Source organism: Leopardus geoffroyi, chromosome A1, assembly GCF_018350155.1.
Source record: "Leopardus geoffroyi isolate Oge1 chromosome A1, O.geoffroyi_Oge1_pat1.0, whole genome shotgun sequence".
In the NCBI taxonomy this organism is placed as follows: domain Eukaryota; kingdom Metazoa; phylum Chordata; class Mammalia; order Carnivora; family Felidae; genus Leopardus; species Leopardus geoffroyi.
The window spans coordinates 109,275,889-109,298,510 of record NC_059326.1 but is presented as its reverse complement, the minus strand read 5'-3'; the positions used below and the strand labels follow the sequence as shown (position 1 = coordinate 109,298,510).

At 38.6% G+C, this 22,622-nt stretch overlaps 1 protein-coding gene across 3 annotated transcripts in view; it reads right to left on the bottom strand.

Moving 5' to 3' along the window:
- The window catches only part of RAD50 (RAD50 double strand break repair protein), an 88,599-nt gene that overhangs the window by 59,862 nt on the left and 6,115 nt on the right, over window positions 1-22,622 (bottom strand). For 2 of the 3 annotated variants that reach the window (XM_045488403.1, XM_045488414.1), the window contains exons 3-5: window positions 15,731-15,882; window positions 12,552-12,737; window positions 11,995-12,199 (exon numbers count right to left, since the gene is read on the bottom strand). The exons of the other annotated variant lie outside the window; for it this stretch is intronic. In XM_045488403.1, the coding sequence (XP_045344359.1) occupies window positions 11,995-12,199; window positions 12,552-12,737; window positions 15,731-15,882 (543 nt within the window). The remainder of the gene's footprint in view (window positions 1-11,994; window positions 12,200-12,551; window positions 12,738-15,730; window positions 15,883-22,622) is intronic. 3 annotated transcript variants of the gene reach the window in all.

The following is a 22,622-nucleotide window of genomic DNA, read 5'->3' as shown; positions in this document are numbered from 1 at the left end:
CAGATATATGACTGGCAAATATTTTCTCCCATTTTGTGGGCTCCTTTTGCTTTCTTGATGATGTAGTTTGAAAAACAAGTATCTTATTTTGAGGAAGTCCAATTTCTCTTTTAAGTTAAAAAAAAATTTTTTTTAAGTTTATTTTGTGAGAAAGAAAAAGAGCATGGGGGGGGCGGGGCAGAGAGAAGGAGAGACAGAGTCCTAAGCAGGCTTTGTGCCATCAGCATAGAGCCCAATGGCGAGGCTCAAACTCACATACTGTAAGATTATGACCTGAGCCAAGATCAAGAGTTGGATGCTTAACTAACTGCACCACCCAGGCACCCCAAGGAAGTCCAATTTATCTATTTTTTCTTTCCTCACTGTGCTACAGCCACCACCTTTTAGCTCCTAAAGAACCTATGTTTTCAAATGTACCATTTACATAACTCTTCAAATTACTCATTTGTGATCCTACCTATCTTCTGAAATAGTTTCCTTGTTTTTCTAAGTAGATTTTAAGTTCTTTAAAAGCAAAGTCCAAGTTTTTGGCTTCATTATCCCCCAAAATACCTGGCACAGTGCTACACACAAAACAATATTCACTAAATAATGCATTAATGTTAGTGGGCACCAGGACAGAACAAAACCAAAGTTTTTCTAATTTATAATTCAAAGATCTATACCAGGAGTTTGGAAGATGGTGATGGAGTACAAAGTACAGAGACACAGTTTGGGAGAGTGACAGACTATGACCCCCAGGGTGGGGAGGGAGCTGCAACTGCAGAGAAGGGGGATAGAGAGACTAACACACAGGTAAGCACAAGCAGAAAATAAATCCCCATAGCAATAGGCTTGAAAAGCTAGAAGGCTTGAATTTCCTGAGTTCTCACAACCAGCAGGGCTTAAAGCCTGGAGTTTTTTGTTTTGTTTTTTTTAAATTTTTATTTATTTTTTTAAATTACATCCAAGTTAGTTAGCATATAGTACAAAAATGTTTCAGGAGTAGATTCCTTAATGCCCCTTACTCTTTAGCCCATCCCCTTCCATATCCCTCCAGTAACCTTCTGTTTATTCTCCATATTTAAAAGTCTCTTATGTTTTTGTCCCCCTCCCTGTTTTTTATTATTTTTGCCTTCCTTCCCTTATGTTCATCTATTTTCTTTCATAAGGTCCTCATATGAGTGAAGTCAAATGATATTTGTCTTTTTCTGACTGACTAGTTTCGCTTAGCGTAATACCCTCTGGTTCCATCCATGTAGTTGCAAATGACAAGATTTCATTCTTTTTGATTGCTGAGTAATGCTCCATTGTATGTGTGTATACACACACACACACACATCTTCTTTATCCATTCATCTGCTGATGGACATTTGGGCTCTTTCCATACTTTGGCTCTTGTTGATAAAGCCTGGAGTTTTAAAAGTCAGAGTGTTTGGCTCCGATAGAGCTCAGAGGGTACTGGGGCTGCTTGGGAGAAAATGCAGGGCAAACAGCCCGCTAAAATACAGTATGGAAACAGCAATCCGAGGAGCACCTGGGGCAAAGAGTGGGGTTAGTTGCTCATATTGGAGCATGTCTTAGAGAGGCAGTGTTCATGCAGAGACCCCTCCGGGAACCAGCCCAGCCGTGACACTGCTACCTAACTTGCTTACACCAAGCCCCACCCCTCCACACCCCAGTGAAACTGCCGCTCCCAGTCACGCTGGCCTCAGTCCTAGTGCAATGGGCCCTCTCCCCAAGAAGACCGGCCCAAACCCCCGCTAACAGCAGATCTCCTGACCTGGAAGTTTTTCAGAGCCTCAGTCCCAACAGTGGTGGGAACAGGTCTCATTTCACAAGGAGAACAGAGTACACCTAATTAAAACACATTACATTCAGGCCAGGGACCGAACGCTGCCCACATACAGGCAAAGAGACTGGCCCAAAGGATAAAGCAGCCAGGACACAACAGCAAAGCACATGAAGTACACACTAGAGACACTCCTAGAAGCACCAGGCCCTGGGGAACAGATGACACTAAACTGCAGGGCACTAAAGGACCTCTTCTTCATAGAGCCATTACCCTCAATAACAAAAAATATAGGTGACTTTCCTAATACACAGAAACAGGCACAGAGACTTACACAAAATGAGAAGACAGACGAATTTGTCCCAAATGTAAGAACAGAACAAGGCCATGACTAGAGATCTAAGTGAAACAGATATAAGTAACGTGCCTCTTGGAGAATTTAAAGCAATGATCATAAGGACATTCACTGGACGTGAGAAACGAGTGGAGGACATCAGTGAGACCATTAACACAGAGATAATGAGTAAAAATAAGAGAGAGAAAGGGCTCAATAAACAAAATGAGAAACATCTGATGTAATGAACAGCAGGCTGGAAGAAGCAAAGACATAGTGACCTAGAAGACAGATTAATGGAAAGTTACCAAGCTGAACAAAACAGTGAAAAAAGAATTATGCAAAATGGCAAGACTTAGGGAACTCAATGACTCCATCAAACATACTAACATTCATATTATAGGAGTCCTAGAAGGAGAAAAGAGAGAAAACGGGGCAGAGAATTTATTTGAAAAAATAACAGCTCGAAACTTCCCGAATCTGGAAAAGGAAACAGATATCAAGATCCAGGAGGTGCTGAGAACCCCCAACAAAATCAAAAATAGCAGATTCAAACCATGATACATTATAACTAAAAAGGCAAAAAATTTCTTAAAAAGTAAGTAAAAAGGCAAAATATACTGATAAATAAAAAAAATATTAAAAGCAGCAAGATGAGGGATGCCTGGGTGGCTCAGTCGGTTAAGTGTCCGACTTCAGCTCAGGACATGATCTTGCAGTCTATGGGTTTGAGCCCTGTGTCAGACTCTGTGCTGACAGCTCAGAGCCTGGAACCTACTTCAGATTCTGTGTCTACCTCTCTCGGTCCCTCCCACACTCACGCCTCTGTCTCTCTTTCTCTCAAAAGTAAATACACATAAAAAAAAAAAAAAAGCAGCAAGATGAGGGGCGACTGCATGGCTCAGTCGGTTAAGCATCCAACTCTTGCTTTCAGCTCAGGTCATGAACTCTAGGGTTTGAGCTCTGCTTTGGGCTCTGTGCTGATGGCACGGAGCTTGCTTGCGATTCTTTCTCTCCCTCTCTCTCTGCCCCTTCCCTGCTCATGCTCTCTCTCAAAATAAATAAACTTAAAAAAAAAAAAAAAAAGGAGCAAGACAAAAGACGACACTTACATACAAAGGAAACTTCATAAGGATACCACCTGATTTTTGAGCAGAAACATTCCAAACCAGAAGGGTAGCATGATATATTCAAAGTGCTGAATGGGAAAAATCTGCAGACAAGAATACTATATCCAGCAAGGCTGTCATTCAGAATAGAAGGCGAGATAAACAGCTTCCCAGACAAGCAAAAACTAAAGTTCATGACCACTAACTCATCCTTGTAAGAAATATTAAAGGGGACTCTCTGAGTGGAAAGACCAAAAAGGATAGTATGAAAGTAGGAAACACAAAAGCAGTAAAAATAAATATTCCTATAAAAAAAAAAATCAGTCAAGAAATTCACAAAATAAAAGAATGTATAATGACAACATATATCGAAAAACTAGGGAGGGGAGGGGTGCCTAGGTGGTTCAGTCAGTTAAGTGTCCGACTTTGGCTCAGGTCATGATCTCACAGTTTGTGAGTTCAATCCCCATGTCAGGCTCTGTGCTGACAAGCTTGGAGACTGGAGCCTGCTTACATTCTGTGTCTCCCTCTCTCTCTCTGCCCCTCCCCCACTCACACTCCATCTCTGTCTCTCTCAAAAATAAACATAAAAAAAATTAAAAAAATAGGGGCACCTGGGTGGCTCAGTTGGTTAAGCGTCCGACTTTGGCTTAGGTCATGATCTCACAGTTGGTGAGTTTGAGCCCCGCATCGGGCTCTGTGCTGACAGCTCAGAGCCTGGAGCCTGCTTTAGATTCTGTGTCTCCCTCTCTCTCTGCCCCTCCCCTGCTCATGCTCTGTCTCTGTGTCTCAAAAAATAATTAAAAAAAAAAAAAAAAATTAAAAAAAATTTTTTTAAAAATACAATAAAACAAAAAGTAGGGAGGGGAAGAGTAAAGAATAGGTTCAAATTTAAACCACTACCAACTTAATATAGACTGCTATATGCAAAAGAGATTATATACAAACCTAATGGTTACCACAAATCAAAACCACTAATCAATATGCAAAGGATAAAAGAAATCCAAATATATCACTAAAGAAACCCAGTAAACCATGAAAGAGAGAAAGGTAAGAAAGGATCAGAGAAAATCTTCAGAAATAACCACAAGTAATAAAATGGCAATACATACCTATCAATAATTACCCTAGATGAAAATGGACTAAATGACCTAACCAAAAGATGCAGGGTTGTAGAAGGAATTAAAAAAAACAAAAAAAACAAGGGCGCCTGAGTGGCTTAGTAGGTTAAGTGTCAGACTTCGGCTTGGGTCATGCTCTCACAGTTCATGAGTTTGAGCCCCACACTGAGCTCTGTGCTGACAGCTTGGAGCCTGGAGCCTGCTTCAGATTCTGTGTGTGTGTCTCTCTCTCTCTCTCTCTCTGCCCCTCCCCTGCTCACAAGTCTCTCTCTCTCAAAAATAAACAAACATTAAAAAAAAAACAAAAAAACGAACAAACAAGACCCATCTGTTTACTGCCTAACAGAGACTCATTTTAGACCTAAGGACACCTGCAGATTGAAAGTGAGGTTATGGAGGGGTGCCTGGGTGGCTCAGTTGGTTAAGTGTCCAACTTCAGCTCAGGTCATGATCTTGCAGTTCAGGAGTTCAAGCCTCGCGTCAGGATCTGTGCTGAGAGCTCAGAGCCTGGAGCCTGCTTCAGATTCTGTGTCTCCCTCTGTCTCTGCCCCTCCCCAGCTCACAATTTGTCTCTCTCAAAAATAAACAAACATTAAAAAAAAAAAAAAGGAAGTAAGGGTTTGCAGAAACATTCATCATGCAAGTGAATGGCAAAAGAAAGCCACAGTAGCAATAGTTATACTGGACAAAATAGACTTTAAATCAAAGACTGTAACAAGAGACCAAGAGGCTACCCAGTAATCAAGGGTATAATGCAACAAGGAGATATAAAAATTGTAAAAATTTATGTGCCCAACATGAAAGCACTTAAATACATAAACTAGTTAATTACATAAAGGAACTGACTAATAATAATACAATAATAGTGGGGGACTTTAACACCCCACTTACATCAACGAATAGATCATCTAAACAGAAAAACAACAAGGAAACAATGGCCTTAAATGACACACTGAAAGAGGTAGATTTAACAGATACACAGTAAAACCTTAGATGGTGAGCATAATTTGTTCTGGAAACATCCTTGTAATCCAAAGCACTTGTATATCAAAGCGGATTTTCCCCATAAGAAATAATGGAAACTCAGGATTCATTCCACAACCCAAAAACATTTATATAAAAATGATTACAGGGGCGCCTGGGTGGTGCAGTCGGTTAAGCGTCCGACTTCAGCCAGGTCACGATCTCGCGGTCCGTGAGTTCGAGCCCCGCGTCGGGCTCTGGGCTGATGGCTCAGAGCCTGGAGCCTGTTTCCGATTCTGTGTCTCCCTCTCTCTCTGCCCCTCCCCCGTTCATGCTCTGTCTCTCTCTCTCTGTCCCAAAAATAAAAATAAAACGTTGAAAAAAAAAAAATTAAAAAAAAAAATGATTACAATACTGTAACATTGTAATAAAATAATAAAGAAAATACAAAATACAAATAAAAATAAATAAATTAACCTGCACTTAACCTTTGAAAACCTTCGTGGCAGGTGTGAGGAAGACAAGAGAGAGGAGGGTTGTGTAGGACGACTTTCACTGTCAGATGTTGACTACAGTATTAATAAACTCTTTCTTGGGGTGCCTGGGTGGCTCAGTCGGTTCAGCGTCCGACTTCGGCTCAGGTCATGATCTCCCTGTCCGTGAGTTCAAGCCCCGCGTCGGGCTCTGTGCTGACTGCTCAGAGCCTGGAGCCTGTTTCGGATTCTGTGTCTCCCTCTCTCTCTGACACTCCCCCATTCATGCTCTGTCTCTCTCTGTCTCAAAAATAAATAAACGTTTAAATTTTTTTTTTTCCAACGTTTATTTATTTTTGGGACAGAGAGAGACAGAGTATGAACGGGGGAGGGGCAGAGAGAGGGAGACACAGAATCGGAAACAGGCTCCAGGCTCTGAGCCATCAGCCCAGAGCCTGACGCGGGGCTCGAACTCACGGACCGCGAGATCGTGACCTGGCTGAAGTCGGACGCTTAACCGACTGCGCCACCCAGGCGCCCCAATAAACGTTTAAAAAAATTAAAAAAAAAAAAAAAACTCTTTCTTATACTGTATTTCATGTAACTGGTGATAAGGCAGCAGAGGAAAGGGTCTATAACTGCAGGTAGCCTGACCTAGAATGAAGCAAAGCATTCCTAAGCTTACTCTTTTATGGAAAAGCAAAGGACTGTCCAGAGGTGTTTTGAAGTGACAAAAACTACACTAGTGCCAGTTGTGGGAACCTTCCAACATGCTGAAAAATCACTGATTTCTGCCAAACATCACAGCCTGAGACTGAGCATCCGAACATGGGAGACACTCACCCATAATCTCACAGCAAGGGAGAGAGAGAGAGAGAGAGAAGAACCATTGGCTCAGTTGTGATCATGTGACATTTGGTGTCACATTACTACTCATATTGCAAGACATCACTTGTTTAGCAAGATAAAATTTATTAGAAATGTTTGCTTGTCTTGTGGAACACTTGCAGAACAAGTTACTGGCAATCCAAGATTTTACTCTGTTCAGAACATTTCATTCTAAAACACCAGAATACACATTCTTTTCAAGTGCACATGGAACATTTTCCAGAACAGATCATGTATTAGGCCACAAAACAAGTCTCAACAAATTCAAAAAGATCAAAGTCATACCATGCATCTTTTCTGACCACAATGCTATAGAACTAAACATCAACCACAATAAAAAATCTGGAAAGAGGACAAATACATGGAGGTTAAATAATACACCACTAAACAATAAATAGGTCAATCAGGAAATAGAAGAAGAAATAAAAAGTACATGGAAGGGCACCGGCTGGCTCAGCTGAAGGCGCATGCAACTCTTGATCTCAGGGTTGTGAGTTCAAATCCCACGTTGGATGTAGAGATTATTGCAAAACTTAAAAAAAAGAAAGTACATGGAAACAAATGAAAAGGAAAACACTAAAGTTCAAAACCTTTGGGATGCAGCAAAAGCGATTCTAAGAGGGAAGTTTACAGCAATACAGGCCTACCTCAAGAAGTAAGAAAAATCTCAAATAGACAACGTTACTTTACACCTAAAGGAACTAGAAAAGGAAGAGCAAATAAATCCCAAAACCCGCAGAAGGAAGGAAATAATAAAGATTAGAGCAGAAATAAATGACATAGAAACTAAAAAAAAAAAAAAAAAAAAAAAAAAAAATAGAACATATCAATAAAACCAGGAGCTGGTTCTTTGAAAATTTCAGCAAAATTGGTAAGGCCCTAGGCCAGCCTCATCAAAAAAAAAAAAAAAAAAAAAAAAAAAAAAGAGAGAGAGAGAGAGGACTGAAATAAACAAAATCATTAGTAAAGGAGGAAACATAACAACCAACACCACAGAAATACAAACAATTTTAAGAGAGTATTATGAAAATTTATTTGCCAACAAATTGGAAAACCTACAAGAAATGGATAAACTACTAGAAACATATAACCTACTAAAGCGGAAACAGAAAGAAACAGAAAATTTTAACAGATCAATTACCAGCAGATAAATCAGTAATCAAAAGACTCCCAAACAACAGGGGTGCCTGGGTGGCTCAATTTGGTTGAATGTCTAACTCTTTATCTTGGCTCAGGTCACAATCCCAAGGTCATGAGATTAAGTCCTGAGTTGGGCTCTGTACTGAGTGTGAAGCTGCTTAACATTCTCCCTCCCCCTCTACTCCCTTCCCCACTCATACTCTCTCTAAAAATAAAAAACAGACCAAAAAAAAAAAAAACCCTCCCAACAAACAGAAGTCCAGAACCAATGGCTTCACAGGTGAATTCTACCAAACATTTAAAGACAAGTTAGTACCTATTCTTCTCAAAGTATCCCAAAAAATAGAAAAGGAAGGAAAATTTCCAAATTCATTCTATGAGGCCAGCATTACCAATACCAAAACCAGATAAAGACACCATAAAAAAAGAGATTTACAGGCTATTTTCTCTGAGGAACACAAATGCAAAAATCCTCTACAAAATACTGATTTCAACAAACATTAAGAAATCATTCACCACAATCAAATGGGATTTATTCCTAAATTGCAAGAGTGGTTCAATATCGGCCTATCAATCAACATGACATATCACATCAATAAGAGAAGGATAAGAACCATAGGAGCATTTCAACAGATGAGAAAAAGCATTTGACAAAGTACAGCATCCATTCATGATAAAACCCCTCAACAAAGTAGGTTTAGAGCCAACAAACCTCAACATAATAAAGGCCACAGATTTTCAACACACAGCTAACATTATCTTCAATGGGGAAAAAGTGAGAGCCTTTCTCCAAAGTCAGGAACAATGCAAGGATGTCCACTCTCACTGTTTTTATTCAACATAGTACTGAAATCCTAGACACAGCAATCAGACAACAAAAAGAAATAGGAAGCATACAAATCAGTAAGGAAGAAGTAAAACTTTCACTATTTGCAGATGACATGATACTATACATACAGAGAAAACCCAAAAGACTACCTAAAAGCTCCTAGACCTGATAAACATATTCAGTAAAGTTGAAGGATACAAAATCCATTGTTTTTTTTTTTTTTTTTTTTTTGAGAGAGAGAGTTAGAGAGCAAGCAGGGGGAAGGATTGAGAGAGAGGGAGACAGGATCCCAAACAGGCTTCATGCTGTCAACACAGAGTCCGACGTGGGGCTCAAACCCATGAACCATGAGATCATGAACTGAGCTGAAATCAAGAGTCGGATGCTTGGCCAACTAAGCCACCCACGTGCCCCAAAATCAATTGTATTTCTATACATCAATAATGTAACAGCAGAAAGAGAAAATAAGAACACAGTCCCATTTACAACTGCACCAAAAATAATAAGACACCTAGGAATAAACCTAACCAAAGACCTGTATTCTGAAAACTGCAAAGCACTGATGAAAGACACTGAAGATGACACAAAGTGGAAAGAATTCCATGCTCATGGACTGGAAGAGCAAATACTGTTGAAATGTCCATACTACCCAAAGCAATCTACAGATTTAATGCAATCCCTATCAAAATACCAACAGCATTTTTCATAAAACCAGAATAAACAATCCTAAAATATATATGGAACCACAAAAAATTCCTAACAGCCACAGCAATCTTGAAAAAGAAAAGCAAAGCTGGAGGCATCACAGTTTCAGATCTCAAGTTATATTACAAACCTACAATGATCAAAACAGTACAGTACTGGCACAAAAGTAGACATATAGATCGATAAAACAGAATAGAAAATCCAGAAATAAACCCACCACTATATGGTCAATTAATCTTTGACAAAGCAGGAAAGAATATCCAGTGGGAAAAAAAGACCATCTCTTCAACAAATGGGTACTGGGAAAACTGGTCAGCAACATGCAAAAGAATGAAACGGGACCACTTTCTTACACCATACACAAAAATAAACTCAAAACGGGTTGAAGATCTAAATGTGAGACCTGAAACCATAAAAATCCTAGAAGAGAAACACAGACAGTAATTACTCAGACATCAACCATAGCAACTTTTCTCCAGATAGGTCCTCTGAGGCAAGGGAAACAAAAGCAAAAATAAACTATGGGGATTACATCAAAATAAAAACCTTCAAGAAATCAAAACTAGGGGCGCCTGGGTGGCGCAGTCGGTTAAGCGTCCGACTTCAGCCAGGTCACGATCTCGCGGTCCGTGAGTTTGAGCCCCGCGTCGGGCTCTGGGCTGATGGCTCAGAGCCTGGAGCCTGCTTCCGATTCTGTGTCTCCCTCTCTCTCTGCCCCTCCCCCGTTCATGCTCTGTCTCTCTCTGTCCCAAAAATAAATAAACGTTGAAAAAAAAAATTTAAAAAAAAAAAGAAATCAAAACTAAAAGGCAATCTATGGAATGGGAGAAATTATCTGCAAATGACATACCCAATCAAGGTTTAATATCCAAAACATATAAAGAACTAATACAACTCACACCCAAAAAACAAATATCCAAGTATCTTTTTCCAAGGCAGACATCCAGATGGCTAACAGACCCATGAAAAGATGCTCATCATCACTTATCATCAGGGAAATGCAAATCAAAACTACAATGAGATATCACCTCTTACCTGTCAGAATGGCTAAAATCACAAGGTGCTGGTGAGGATGTGTAGTAAAAGGAACCCCTGTGTATTGCTGGTGGGAATACAAACTGGTGCAGCCACTGTGGGAAACAGTATGGAGGTTCCTCAAAAAGTTAAAAATAAAAAAAATAATAAAAAAAAATTTTTAAAAAAGTTAAAAATAGAACTACTTTATGATCCAGCAATTGCACTACTGGGCATTTACCCAAAGAATTCAAGAACACTAATTCGAGGGGGACACATGTACCCCTATGTTTATAGCAGCATTATTTATAATCCACAAGATATGGAAGCATCCCAAGTGACCATCAACTGATGAATGGATAAAAATGTAGTATATATACACAGTGGAATATTATTCAGCCATAAAAAATAATGAAACCTTGCCACTTGCAACGACATGGATGGAGCTAGAAAGTATAATGCTAAGTGGAATAAGTCAGAGAAAGACAAATCCCATATGAATTCACTTATAGTGAAATTTAAGAAACAAAACAAACAAGTAAAGGGAAAAACAGAGACAAACAGACTTTTAACTATAGAGAACAAACTGATAGGTACCAGAGGGGAGGTGCGTTGGAGGATGGGTGAAAGACATGATGGGGAGGAAGGAGTATACCTGTCATGACGAGCACCAGAGGAAAAATTTTTAAAATTTAAATAAATAAATAAACTATACCAGTATTTATAGATGAATTTAAAAGTCCAAATCAGTAACTTTTAAATGGGTAAAAAGAATTCTTCTACTATGTGAAATCTAGAAAAAGCCACTTTCAAGAATGCTCTTACTTAAAATAGAAACACTTTAAGGGCAAGGACACCATTGTAGTTCTCCTACCACCTGCAGCCCTAAGCACAGTATACACTGTATGCCCTCACACATAGGAAACACTCAATAAATGTTTAGGAAATAAATGAATGAAATTTCTTTCTTACAGCCCACAGGAGTTTAGAAAGCTGTACTTATTTGCAAATATATGTATCAATTCCAAATTTTGTACAAAGCCAAGTAACATCTTGCAAGTTATAAAAGTTCCCTGGAAAGATATGTCAATTAAAAAAAAATCTTAAGAATACAGAAATGTAAGGTTGGGTCATTACAGTGATATTTAAGATCTATACGAGTAGCTTACTAATATGGTACAAATTTGTTTACTCTCAAATCCAAGTTCTTTGGGCAACTTTAAGATTAACCATCCTTTAGGGGTGCCTGGGTGGCTCAGTCAGTTAAGCATTCGACTTCAGCTTAGGTCATGATCTCACAGTCCGTGAGTTCGAGCCCAGCGTCGGGCTCTGTGCTGACAGCTCAGTGCCTGGGGCCTGCTTCAGATTCTGTGTCTCCCTCTCTCTCTGCCCCTCCCCTGCTCATGCTCTGTCTCCCTCTGTCTCAAAAATAAATTAAAAAAAAACATTAAAAAAGATTAAAAAAAATAGTAAAAAAAGATAAACCATCTAATAAAGACCTAAAATATAAACCATGACATTACATAATGTTTGATCATTTTCTCAAGAAATATACACACCATTAAAATTTATATAAAAATAAAGTGTTTTAGGAGTGAATGCTACCATCATAAAAAGTGAGTCTTCTTATTCAAGAAATCAAATTACCTTCAATGGATCAAGTTCGTTCTCATAGGATTTGACAATTTCCTTTGATGATATTAACTGAGCTTCCTTACTAGTAATCTGGTCACGAATCTCACAAGCTTTTTCCTTGTTTTGCTTCAAATATTTTAGTTCTGTTTGACATTCTTTTACTTTCTGACCTTGTGTCTGACGTACCTGCCGCAGCGTTTCCAAGGCTTTAATGTACCTTTGAAGATATTAAATAAAAATCAAACTTCTTTCCAAGTAAATTACATAGGTTCCAACAATGGAATATTATATAGTTGCAAGATTGCATTTACAAAGAACTTTTAATACCTTAGAAAATGCTTATGATATAATGGTAAATGAAAACATTACATATAAACTGTCAAGCAGGTAAATAAAAATGCACAGAAAGAAAACAGAAAGAAAATATGCCCACTGGTTGCCACTGGATGAAAGGTAACAACTGATGACTTTACTTTTAAGACTTTTTCTCTTCTAAAAAAGAAATATCCAAATTGCAATCATGGCTCAATAACTTGACAGGTTATAAAGTCTCATTAAAGGCTACAAACCTTGTTGCTGAAAAAATCTCATCAAATTTTTGCTTCAGAGCCTTTCCTTCACTTAAAGGCCAATTAGAGTCTTCTTGGTGACAAAAAATGACATTATTTAGCACAGACTTGGAAACCCCAAGAGAACTTATCATCTCTCGGTCAATTTCTGCACACTTAGAGCTGAGACTGACCTTCTCACCATGCCTAGAGAAAATGAAAATCAAGAATTTATGTAAGAAAACCTCCTGTTGTACCTATTCTAATTGCTTAATCAATCCTTTATGCTGTACTTGTTAAAAAAAAAAAAAAAAAGTTCCCTCATGCATCCCCAGTTACAATAGCTTTCTTATGGTAAAAAGTTTAACTCTTAAGGATTCAGGAAATCCTGAACATACAATCCTGAACATACAATCCTTTACATACAATGATCAAAAAGTATGTAAAACAGGGAGGGACAGGAAAAGATGCTAGAACTAATTTTTTTTTACGTTTGGATTTTTAAATATAGTAATATAAAATATTTACAGACAATAAGTAGAGAAAAATAAACTATCTTCCAATCCCAGAACTTAAAAATAAGAAAACAGACTTTAACAAAAGTAAAACAAAACATGATGATTCACAGAAGACAGGCAATTGTGCCTTAAACAAAAACATCTAAAGACTATAGTGTTTAGATACGGATTGTTCAGTAACACAGTGTAAAAGGATAATAAAGGCAAACTTTAGTGATACCCATTTAAGCACATTCAAATCAGTAGACCTCAACTTCTAAGGTCACACTGACAAAGCAATCCACTACAGAGAAGTATCTTAGGGTCTTTTAAAGAGTCCCCTACATCATTATACCTAGGGCCAGGAGCATCTCTGCCCTTGAATTTCAAGAGATCTCTCAGTATCTTTCATCAGGAGGACAAATTCAACATTTTCTTTATATTTTCTGTGCACTATCTGTTAATAGCTAGATTAGTAAAGTATCTGTCTTTACTGTCATTTATATATTCCAATACATATTTTGAAAATAGTACACTGAATACACCAAGAATGTTTTGTAGGGGGAGAGAATGGACACAGATAGACCATGAGGTGATCACATTAGACCGGGGAAAAATTATGGTAGCCTGAACTAGAAAGGTCACTGTACAGAAGGAAAAGAAATGGACTCAACAGACATTTAAATCCTAGGTTAAAGCCAGAGGACCTGGTAATGAACTACATATAGAGAGCAAGGAGGTGTCAAGATACAGAGAGTGTATTCACTTGTGTCACTGGATGGATGGGGTACCCCATTTGCTACAATGAGGAGCACTGCAAGAGGATCACATTGTGGGAGATTTTTTAAGAGGAGTCAAGGGGACTCATGAGCTTGGTTTTGGACATGTTGAATCCGAAGTGTCTTTGAAAGGGCTGGTAGAAAATGAGAGAGACAGGTGGGTATAGGGTCTGAAAACAGAGGTCTGGAGACCTAAATCTGTCAGTCATCTATGAATAGAGAGTAATTTGAGTAATGGGTATGAATGAGATTATCTAGGAAGAGAATACAGAGCAAAAATAGGAGAGGATTTAGGGCTGAGCCCGTGGAACCAGCTACCTTTATTAGCTGGCTGGATGTAGCTGTGAGGGAGAGACAGAACAGTGTCATGTCATGCAAGTCCAGAAAAAGATCTTCAAGAAGTTATTGATAGCTACCATTTACTGAGTTACAGTATACAGAACAATGGCCCTTCAAAGATATTTATATTCTAATCCCTGTGAATGCATCAGGTTACATGGCAAAAGGGAATGAAGATTACAGATGAAGTTAAGGTTGCTTTATCATCTGGACCCTAAGTAAAAGAATTACCCTGGATTGTCTGGGTGGGGCCGACGCAATCACAAGTGTCTTTAAGTGGGAGAGGGAGCCAGAAGAGGATGTCAGAGTGATGTACTATGAGAACTCAGCCCACTATTGCTGACTTTAAAGATGGAGGGCCATGAGCCAAGTTTTGTGGGTGGATTGCAAAAAACCCAAAAAGGATGTAGAAACAGATTTTCCCTAGAGCCTCCAGAAAGGATTATAGCCCGGCCACCACCTTGATTTTAAGCCAGGGAGACCCAATTTGGATTCCTAAATTACAGAACTATAAGATAATAAATGTCTGTTGTTTTAAACCACTGAGTTTGTGGTTTGTTATGCAAAGAAAACTAATACATGAGCTCTCATTTTACATGCATTAGCTCAATCCTTCTTTCTAAGATATATATAATAAAAATGAATCCCTATTTTACAAATGAAAAAAAAAAACAAAACACAGGATTGCAAAGAGATCTATTTAGTAAACCAATAGCATTATCCTAATTAACACAGAGGGTATTTCTGACCTCAGTTGGAGCTGTTTCAGTAAAGGAATGGGGCTAGAGGAGGATGGAGGAAAAACAGAAATAGAGACAGTGATTATCAACAACTCTTATGAGAAGCCTGACTGTGAAGGGGAAAATAGAGACAAACAGTAACTGGTGTGGAATGAAATCCACCTGAGTGTATTTAAATGCCAAGGAAACCAACCTGCTTGAGAAGCCAATAGCTAATATACTGCCTCTAGCACATAATAGGTGACAAATGTTATTAATTAAGAGAATTATTTAATTAGTTGACAAATAAACAAGTGAAAGGCGTAAGGTGATAGTTAAGTAATTTGTACAACAGGGATAAAGCCTTGAATCCAGGGCAGGCTAATTCCAAAATCCAAACCCATTAAAGGTGATAATGTGACTCTAATAAAGGTGACAGTTCAAAGGGTTACACTTTGTATGCTTCTCATTTCACACATTCCTACACACAATACTAGCATTTTCCATTCATTCAATCTGTATTTGAGTGATTGTGTACCTTCAGTTGAACAAGTGTTCATAAATTACTCAAAGGAATGCAGCATTATCACAACATCTTTGATGGGATCATTCTGTTTAACTGATAAAAGATCCAACAGTAACTGTTCATAGTGGATGAAGCTATGCATGCATAGGGTCAGGGAGTATTACAGGAACTCTATTTTCTGCTTAGTTTTGCTGAGAACCTGAAACTGCTCCAAAAAAATAAAGTCTTTAAAAAAATTATTATGCTGCTCTAAAATAAAGTAATGGGAAAAAAACCCACAGTCTTATAAACCTAAATAACAGAAAATTAATAGATATTCAAATATAAAGTAAACACCTACTTTGTTCTAGTAATGACTCCTTCCAGGGTTTTAAATTCTGTCTTTTTGCTTTTCTGAGTACACACCATAGATCTCTGCACAGCTATAAGTTCTCCATTGACATCACGAAACTGCAGACGAATCTGGGCTCTAACATCTGTTTCTTGAGCAACCTTTAAAGGTACACAGGGAAAGATTATGCTACCTTAATAAGCATCACAATGTTAGTTCCAAAAGAAAAGACATGAGCAATCTTATCAAAAATGACAAAAACTTAAACATCAAAATGAGTGTCATTTTTACATGCTATTCAAATATACAAGAGAAAAAAAATACTTTTTTTAAAAAAATTTTTTGAGGGGGGAGCAGTTCGAGTGTATGTGTGTAAGCAGGGGAGGGGCGAGAGAGAGAGAGAGAGAGAGACAGAGAGACAGAGAGAGAGAGAGAAGGGAGAGCGAGAGCAAGAGAATCCCAAGTAGGCTCCATGCCCAGTAGAGAGCTGATGCAGGGCTTGATCCCATGACCATTAGATCATGACCTTAGCTGAAATCAAGAGTTGGACGCTCAACCAAGTAAGCCACCCAGGCACCCCAAAAACACTCTTTAACTGATTTACTAAAACTGAGTATTTTCTACTTCTGTTATTCAGCATTAGGAGACCAGGTGTGTGAGTTTTTCAAATAAACTTTAGCTTCTTAAGTATCGCAAGTGTTTTCCAAAATAATTTTCAAAACATATACAAGCTTACAGAAAAGCAGAAATGAAGTGTACAAAACTTTTCTCCCCTGAACCACTTAAGACTAAGTTGTTGATTTGATGTCCCATCAGTATTTCCTACAAAACAGGGAGACACTGATGGCCCTTCTGAGGTCTCAAAAGAATGTTCTCAAAAGGGAGAACTCAAAAGGGAGTTCCATAAGGCCTCCCTACTCTGGCATATACAATTCAAATGTCACCCAGCAGTGTGTAACCTCTAGAATATCCACTCAGCTCACAGTCCCACTCTTCTACCCCCGTAGTTTATTCTCTGCTAGCCCTCAATAATTCCTGTCCTGGACATGTGTAGCTTAGTACCTGGCCAAAGATTTGATAGTCCCTTACACAGATTTCTGATGCCCATCTCTGCACAGCAACCCCTCTCCTGTATCTTATTCCATAATTTATAGTCACATCAGCCAACCCACACTTCTACGTTTGTTTCATCTAGCTGGTAATACTATTATTCTCTGCTGGGGTTTTAATTCTATATGCCAAAGTGTACAAAATTTCCCTAGGGAGAAAGCTAGAATGAATGTGTAGTCCCTCATACATTTCTCTTTTCTCAAAGATCACAGCCCTGTGCCATCTGTTGTCCAATGCCTGAAAATAGTTGCTTCAATTTTTTTGTTCCAGTTTTATAGTTGTTTATACTGGGAGCACAAATATGATACTCCTCGACTGTAACCAAAACCACAAGTCATGAATCCTGCATTTTTTTTTAAATCATAGACTATCTTTTACTGGTCTTTTAATAACTTTTTGGCATAAACATAACTATGATATTAATTGGTCAAATCATTCAAAAAATTAAGCACTAATTTATTACGCACTTGTAGCTTACATGCATTGTTTTGGTTCAAAAAGAAAGACACTTTCTCCTTTGAAGTATGGAAGACAGGTTAAACAGAAAAGTAAAAAAATGGTGTTAAACATCGTCTTAAGAGAAGTACATGATGCTTTGAAAACACAAAGTAAGCATCTAATCTACCTAGGGTAGAATTCTGGGAAGGGCTTCTAAAGGAAGTGAATGTTTAAACTGAGAACTGACAGATGGGCCGGACTTAGCCAGATGAAAAGATCTGAGTCACTGAATAGCTAAAGTAATTTCAGAAAGTATGGTGCAGAACAAAGGGGAAAGGGAGTGAAGACAGAAAGTGGTTCCAGTAATTAAGAGCCTTCTGAAACATGTTAAGGGCTTTGAACTTAAAGCAATGGAAAGCCACTCAGGGGTTTAATCCAGAGGAAAGGCATGCAGTAGATGTGCATTTTAAATGAATCACTTTGCCTTTAAGGTAAACATACTGAACTAACAGAGGCAAGACAGGAGGCAGAGAGTATTCCAGGAGAAACAGGAAGACAGCCTACACAAGAGCTTCAGCATTGGAGGTAGAGGTAAGGAGTGAGAAGTTGTTGGACTGGCTGCTCAGAAGTTGCATGATTCAAACTTAACATAGAGAAATCCACTGCAAACTATACATTAATAACAATATAGCAGAAAGGAAGATTAAGAAAACAATTCTGTTTACAACTGCACCAAAAAGAGTAAAATACCAAGGAATAAATTTAACCAAGGAAATGAAAGACCTATAATCTAAAAACTGTAAAACAATGATGAAAGAAATTCAAAATGACAAAATGGAAAGATATGCTATGCTCATGGATTGAAATGTTAAATGTTAAGATGTTCATACTATCCAAAGCAACCTAAAGATTCAATGCAATCCGTATCAAAATACCAATAGCATTTTTCAAAGAACTACAACAAATAATCCTAAAATGTGTATAGAACCACACACAGAAGACCCTGAATAGCCAAAACAATCTTGGAAAGAGTAACAAAGCTGGAGGTATCATAATCCCAAATTTCAAGAAACACTGCAAAGCTATAACAATCAAACAGACACACAGATCAACAGAATAGGGAGCCCAGAAATAAACCCACACTTATATGGTCAATTATTCTAAATTTTTTTTTTTTTTTTAACGTTTATTTATTTTTGGGACAGAGAGAGACAGAGCATGAACGGGGGAGGGGCAGAGAGGGAGACACAGAATCGGAAACAGGCTCCAGGCTCTGAGCCATCAGCCCAGAGCCCGACGCGGGGCTCGAACTCACGGACCGCGAGATCGTGACCTGGCTGAAGTCGGACGCTTAACCGACTGCGCCACCCAGGCGCCCCTATGGTCGATTATTCTATAACAAAGGAGGCAAGAATACACAATGGGGGAAAAGACAGTCTCATCGATAAACAGTATTAGGAAAACTGCACAGCTACTTGCAAAAGAATGAAACCAGACTACTTTCTTTTACAATACACAAAAATAAATTCAAAATGGATTAAAGACCTAAATGTGAGACCTAAAAGCATGAAATTCCTAAAAGAAAACAGTAATCTTGTGGATATCAGCTCTACCAACATATTTATGAATATGTCTCCTCAGGCAAGGGAGAAAAAAGCAAAGATAAACTAATGGTATTACCCCAAAATAAAAAGCTTTTGCACAGCCAAGTAAACCATCAAAAAAACCCAAAAAGGCAACCTACTGAACGGGAGTGATACTTCTAAATGATATATCTGATAAGAGGTTAGTATCCAAAATATATAAAGAACTCATACGTCTCAACACCAACCCCCCCACCAAATAATCAGATTAAAAATAGGCAGAAGACCTGAATAGACTGATATTTGCCCGAAAACATACAGATGGCCAAAAGACACATGAAAAAAATGCTCTGTATCACTAATCATCAGGGAAACACAAATCAAAACCACCATGAGGTAGCACTTTACTCCAGTCTGAATAGCCAGTATCAAAAAGGTAAGAACGAGTAAGTATTGGTGAGGATGAGAAAAGCAAAACCCCATGCACTGTTGGGAGAAATGTAAACTGGTGCAACTATTGTAGAAAACAGTATGGAAGCTCCTAAAATATTAAAAATAGAAGGACTCTATGATCCAGTAATTCCACTATTGGGTATTTACCCTCCAAAAATGAAAACATAATATGAGAAGATAAAATGCACAGCTATGTTTATTGTAGCATTATTTAGAGTAGCCAAGGTACGAAAGCAACCAAAGTGCCCATCTAGACAAGAATGGATAAAGAAGTGGTATATACATACAATGGAGTATTACTCAGCCATAAAAAAAAGAATGAAATCTTTTCATTTGAAACAACATGGATGGACCTAGAAGGTATTATGCTACACGAAATAAGTCAGACACAAAAAGACAAATACCATATGATTTCACTTACATGTGGAATCTAAAAAAAAAAACCCAAAAAACAGAATCGAACTCATAAATACAGAGAACTGGTGGTTGCCAGAGGAGGGGTAGGTAAGAGAATGGGTAAAATCGATGAAGGGCATTAAGAGGTACTAACTTCCAGTTATAAATAAGTCATAGAGATGAGAAGTACAGCATAGAAAATGAGGTCAATTATATTGTAGTAACATTTTAGTGTGGTGACAGCTGTTAACTACAATTATAGTGGTGACCACCGTGTAACATACAGAACTGCTGAATCACTAGGTGCATATAACACTGCTGAATATAACACTGTACGTCAACTATATTTAAACAGAAAAACTTAATAAAAGAAGAAAAAACTAGTAGCCTCTTAGGATTTGAACATCTCAGTGAAGAAAATGGCCAATGATATTTAGCTGTGAAAGCCCAAGGACCTGATGCTATCATTTCAGCCCAAGGCAAACAGTTGCTGAGGTCTTAATTCACTGCAAAGTAATTATGCATCTATGTACTACAAAACGAGTTAATTTGTTTAGAACATGTCCTACCAGTAGGTAAAATACACATATACATTTTCCATGGCATCTACCCTTTTACGACTTAGCTACAAGAAAAGTATCAAATTAAGAAGAATTTTTTTTTTAATTTTTTTTTAACGTTTATTTATTTTTGGGACAGAGAGAGACAGAGCATGAACGGGGGAGGGGCAGAGAGAGAGGGAGACACAGAATCGGAAACAGGCTCCAGGCTCTGAGCCTGACGCGGGGCTCGAACTCACGGACCGCGAGATCGTGACCTGGCTGAAGTCGGACGCTTAACCGACTGCGCCACCCAGGCGCCCCTCAAATTAAGAAGAATTTAAGCAACGGGTATCTTGCAGCATTTCAATCACAATATTGTTGGTGAGCTTACTGAGAAGAGGTTCTTCAAAAAGAGTAATCTAGATTTAAGGCAGAAAAATACATACTAACTTTAGAATAATTTCTATCTAAAAGAACAAAACAAAAAATAATATAAGCCCTTCCCCTTCCAAACAATCTAGTTAGAAAACCATTTTTCCAACAGTGGGGCAGAAGAATGTATGTATTCATGCTGGCTGAAGTTGAGGGACATAGAAACTCAGCCTAAAACAGTACAACTGCTTAGGCTGAGAAGGGTGTCCACACGGGCACCTTGCCACAAGGTTTCAAGAGTCCAAGGGTGTCAGAGTTCAAACAGGATGCAAAGGACATCCATGAGTAGGGATGAGCCAGCTTAGGGGAAAGAGGGTATCCACAATGGGGGAAGGCATAATGTGGGATTTCAGAGCCTGACAACTTTGAGGGAATTCAAAGAAGGAAAAAGTGTGCTGGGTAATTCAGATCATAGATTAGTGACTGCATACCTACAAGAGGCCAGCTGATAAAGATTATCAGAGACTGAGAAGGCTGAGTAAGATGTCCATAGGTGGGGAATGGGGAAGTTGCCTCTTAATCTCTTCCTTCTATTTACCAAGCAATGGATTAATTCCTACTTTCCAACTTTACCCAGTGCTTGATTAAATCCAACTTTCTAACTTGCTCTGTGCTTACCAATGAGCTGCTGAACTAGACAGAAGAAACACAACTGGTCTCCTTACAAACTTTCACCCACAAACCTCAGGTGACCCAATGACACTGTCATGTAACCCTATAACACTTCCCTAATCAACTTACCTTCTGAGCTCTTACACTTTTTCTAGCCTCAATCAACCCCTTCTCCCACCCTCAGCTAACAATTTCACTTGTTTTCCACTGAGAATATAGAAACAGTCAAAAGACCATTTATTTATTCTCTCACCACTAAACTGAAAAATTACATACTCTGTCCGTCATCCTTTTACCCTGGATGAGCACTGCATACACCTATTAACTCTGTCAGTGGGGCAATGGATCCTATCTCTACTTGCCTACTCAAGGATTTAACTCTGGAATTATCCCCTCTCTTGCATTAATTTTTTTCCTCTAACAGGGTCATTCTATCCATCTACAAATGCTCTATCCCATATATATGCTTTATTCCATATTTATCCCACATGGTTTAAATCCTATAGTGTTTGTGGGGTGCCTTGGTGGCTCAGTTGGTTAAGCAACGGACCTTGGCTTAGGATATGATGTCCAGTTTGTGCTGACAGCTCAGAGCCTAGAGCTTGCTTTGGATTCTGTGTGTGTGTGTGTGTGTGTGTGTGTGTGTGCGCGCGCGCCCCTCCCCCACTTGCACTGTCTCTGTCTCTCTCTCTGAAATACACAAACATCAAAAAAAAAATTCAAAAACTACAGTGTTTAAAATCACAAATATGGGCAGGCACCTGGGTGGCTCAGTTGGTTAAGCATCTTGACTTGATTTTGGCTCAGGTCAATAACTCATGGTTCCTGAGTTGGAGCTCATAGAGCAGAGCCTGCTTGGGATTCTCTCTCTCTCTCCTCTGCCTCTCCTCCGTTCATGTGCACCTTCGTGTGCACACATACTCTCTCTCTCTCAAATAAATAAACTTAAAACACACACACACACACACACACACACACACACACACAAATATGGAAGCAATATGTGATGAAGAAACTGCTGTGGAAATAAGCATCTGGTTAGTTTACAAAATCAGCCAGAAGCAAAACAAAAGTGATGAGATGCAGAAAACAGAGAATTGAGGTTCTTAGGGTTCAAGTCAACTGAGGAGAAGCAAATGAGGTCAAAGAAATAATGGGAAAGACTGAGGTAGCCAAAAATTTGAAAGAAGTAGAAGAGAAAGGGGGACGGTACACAAATGGAGCAATATGGAAATCAAATTTCTAAGAAGACAGTAACAATGGAAAACAGGTAAAAAAAAAAAAAAAGACAGGAAGGAGCAACAGAAAAATTCAGGTGTTTAAAATAAACAGTAT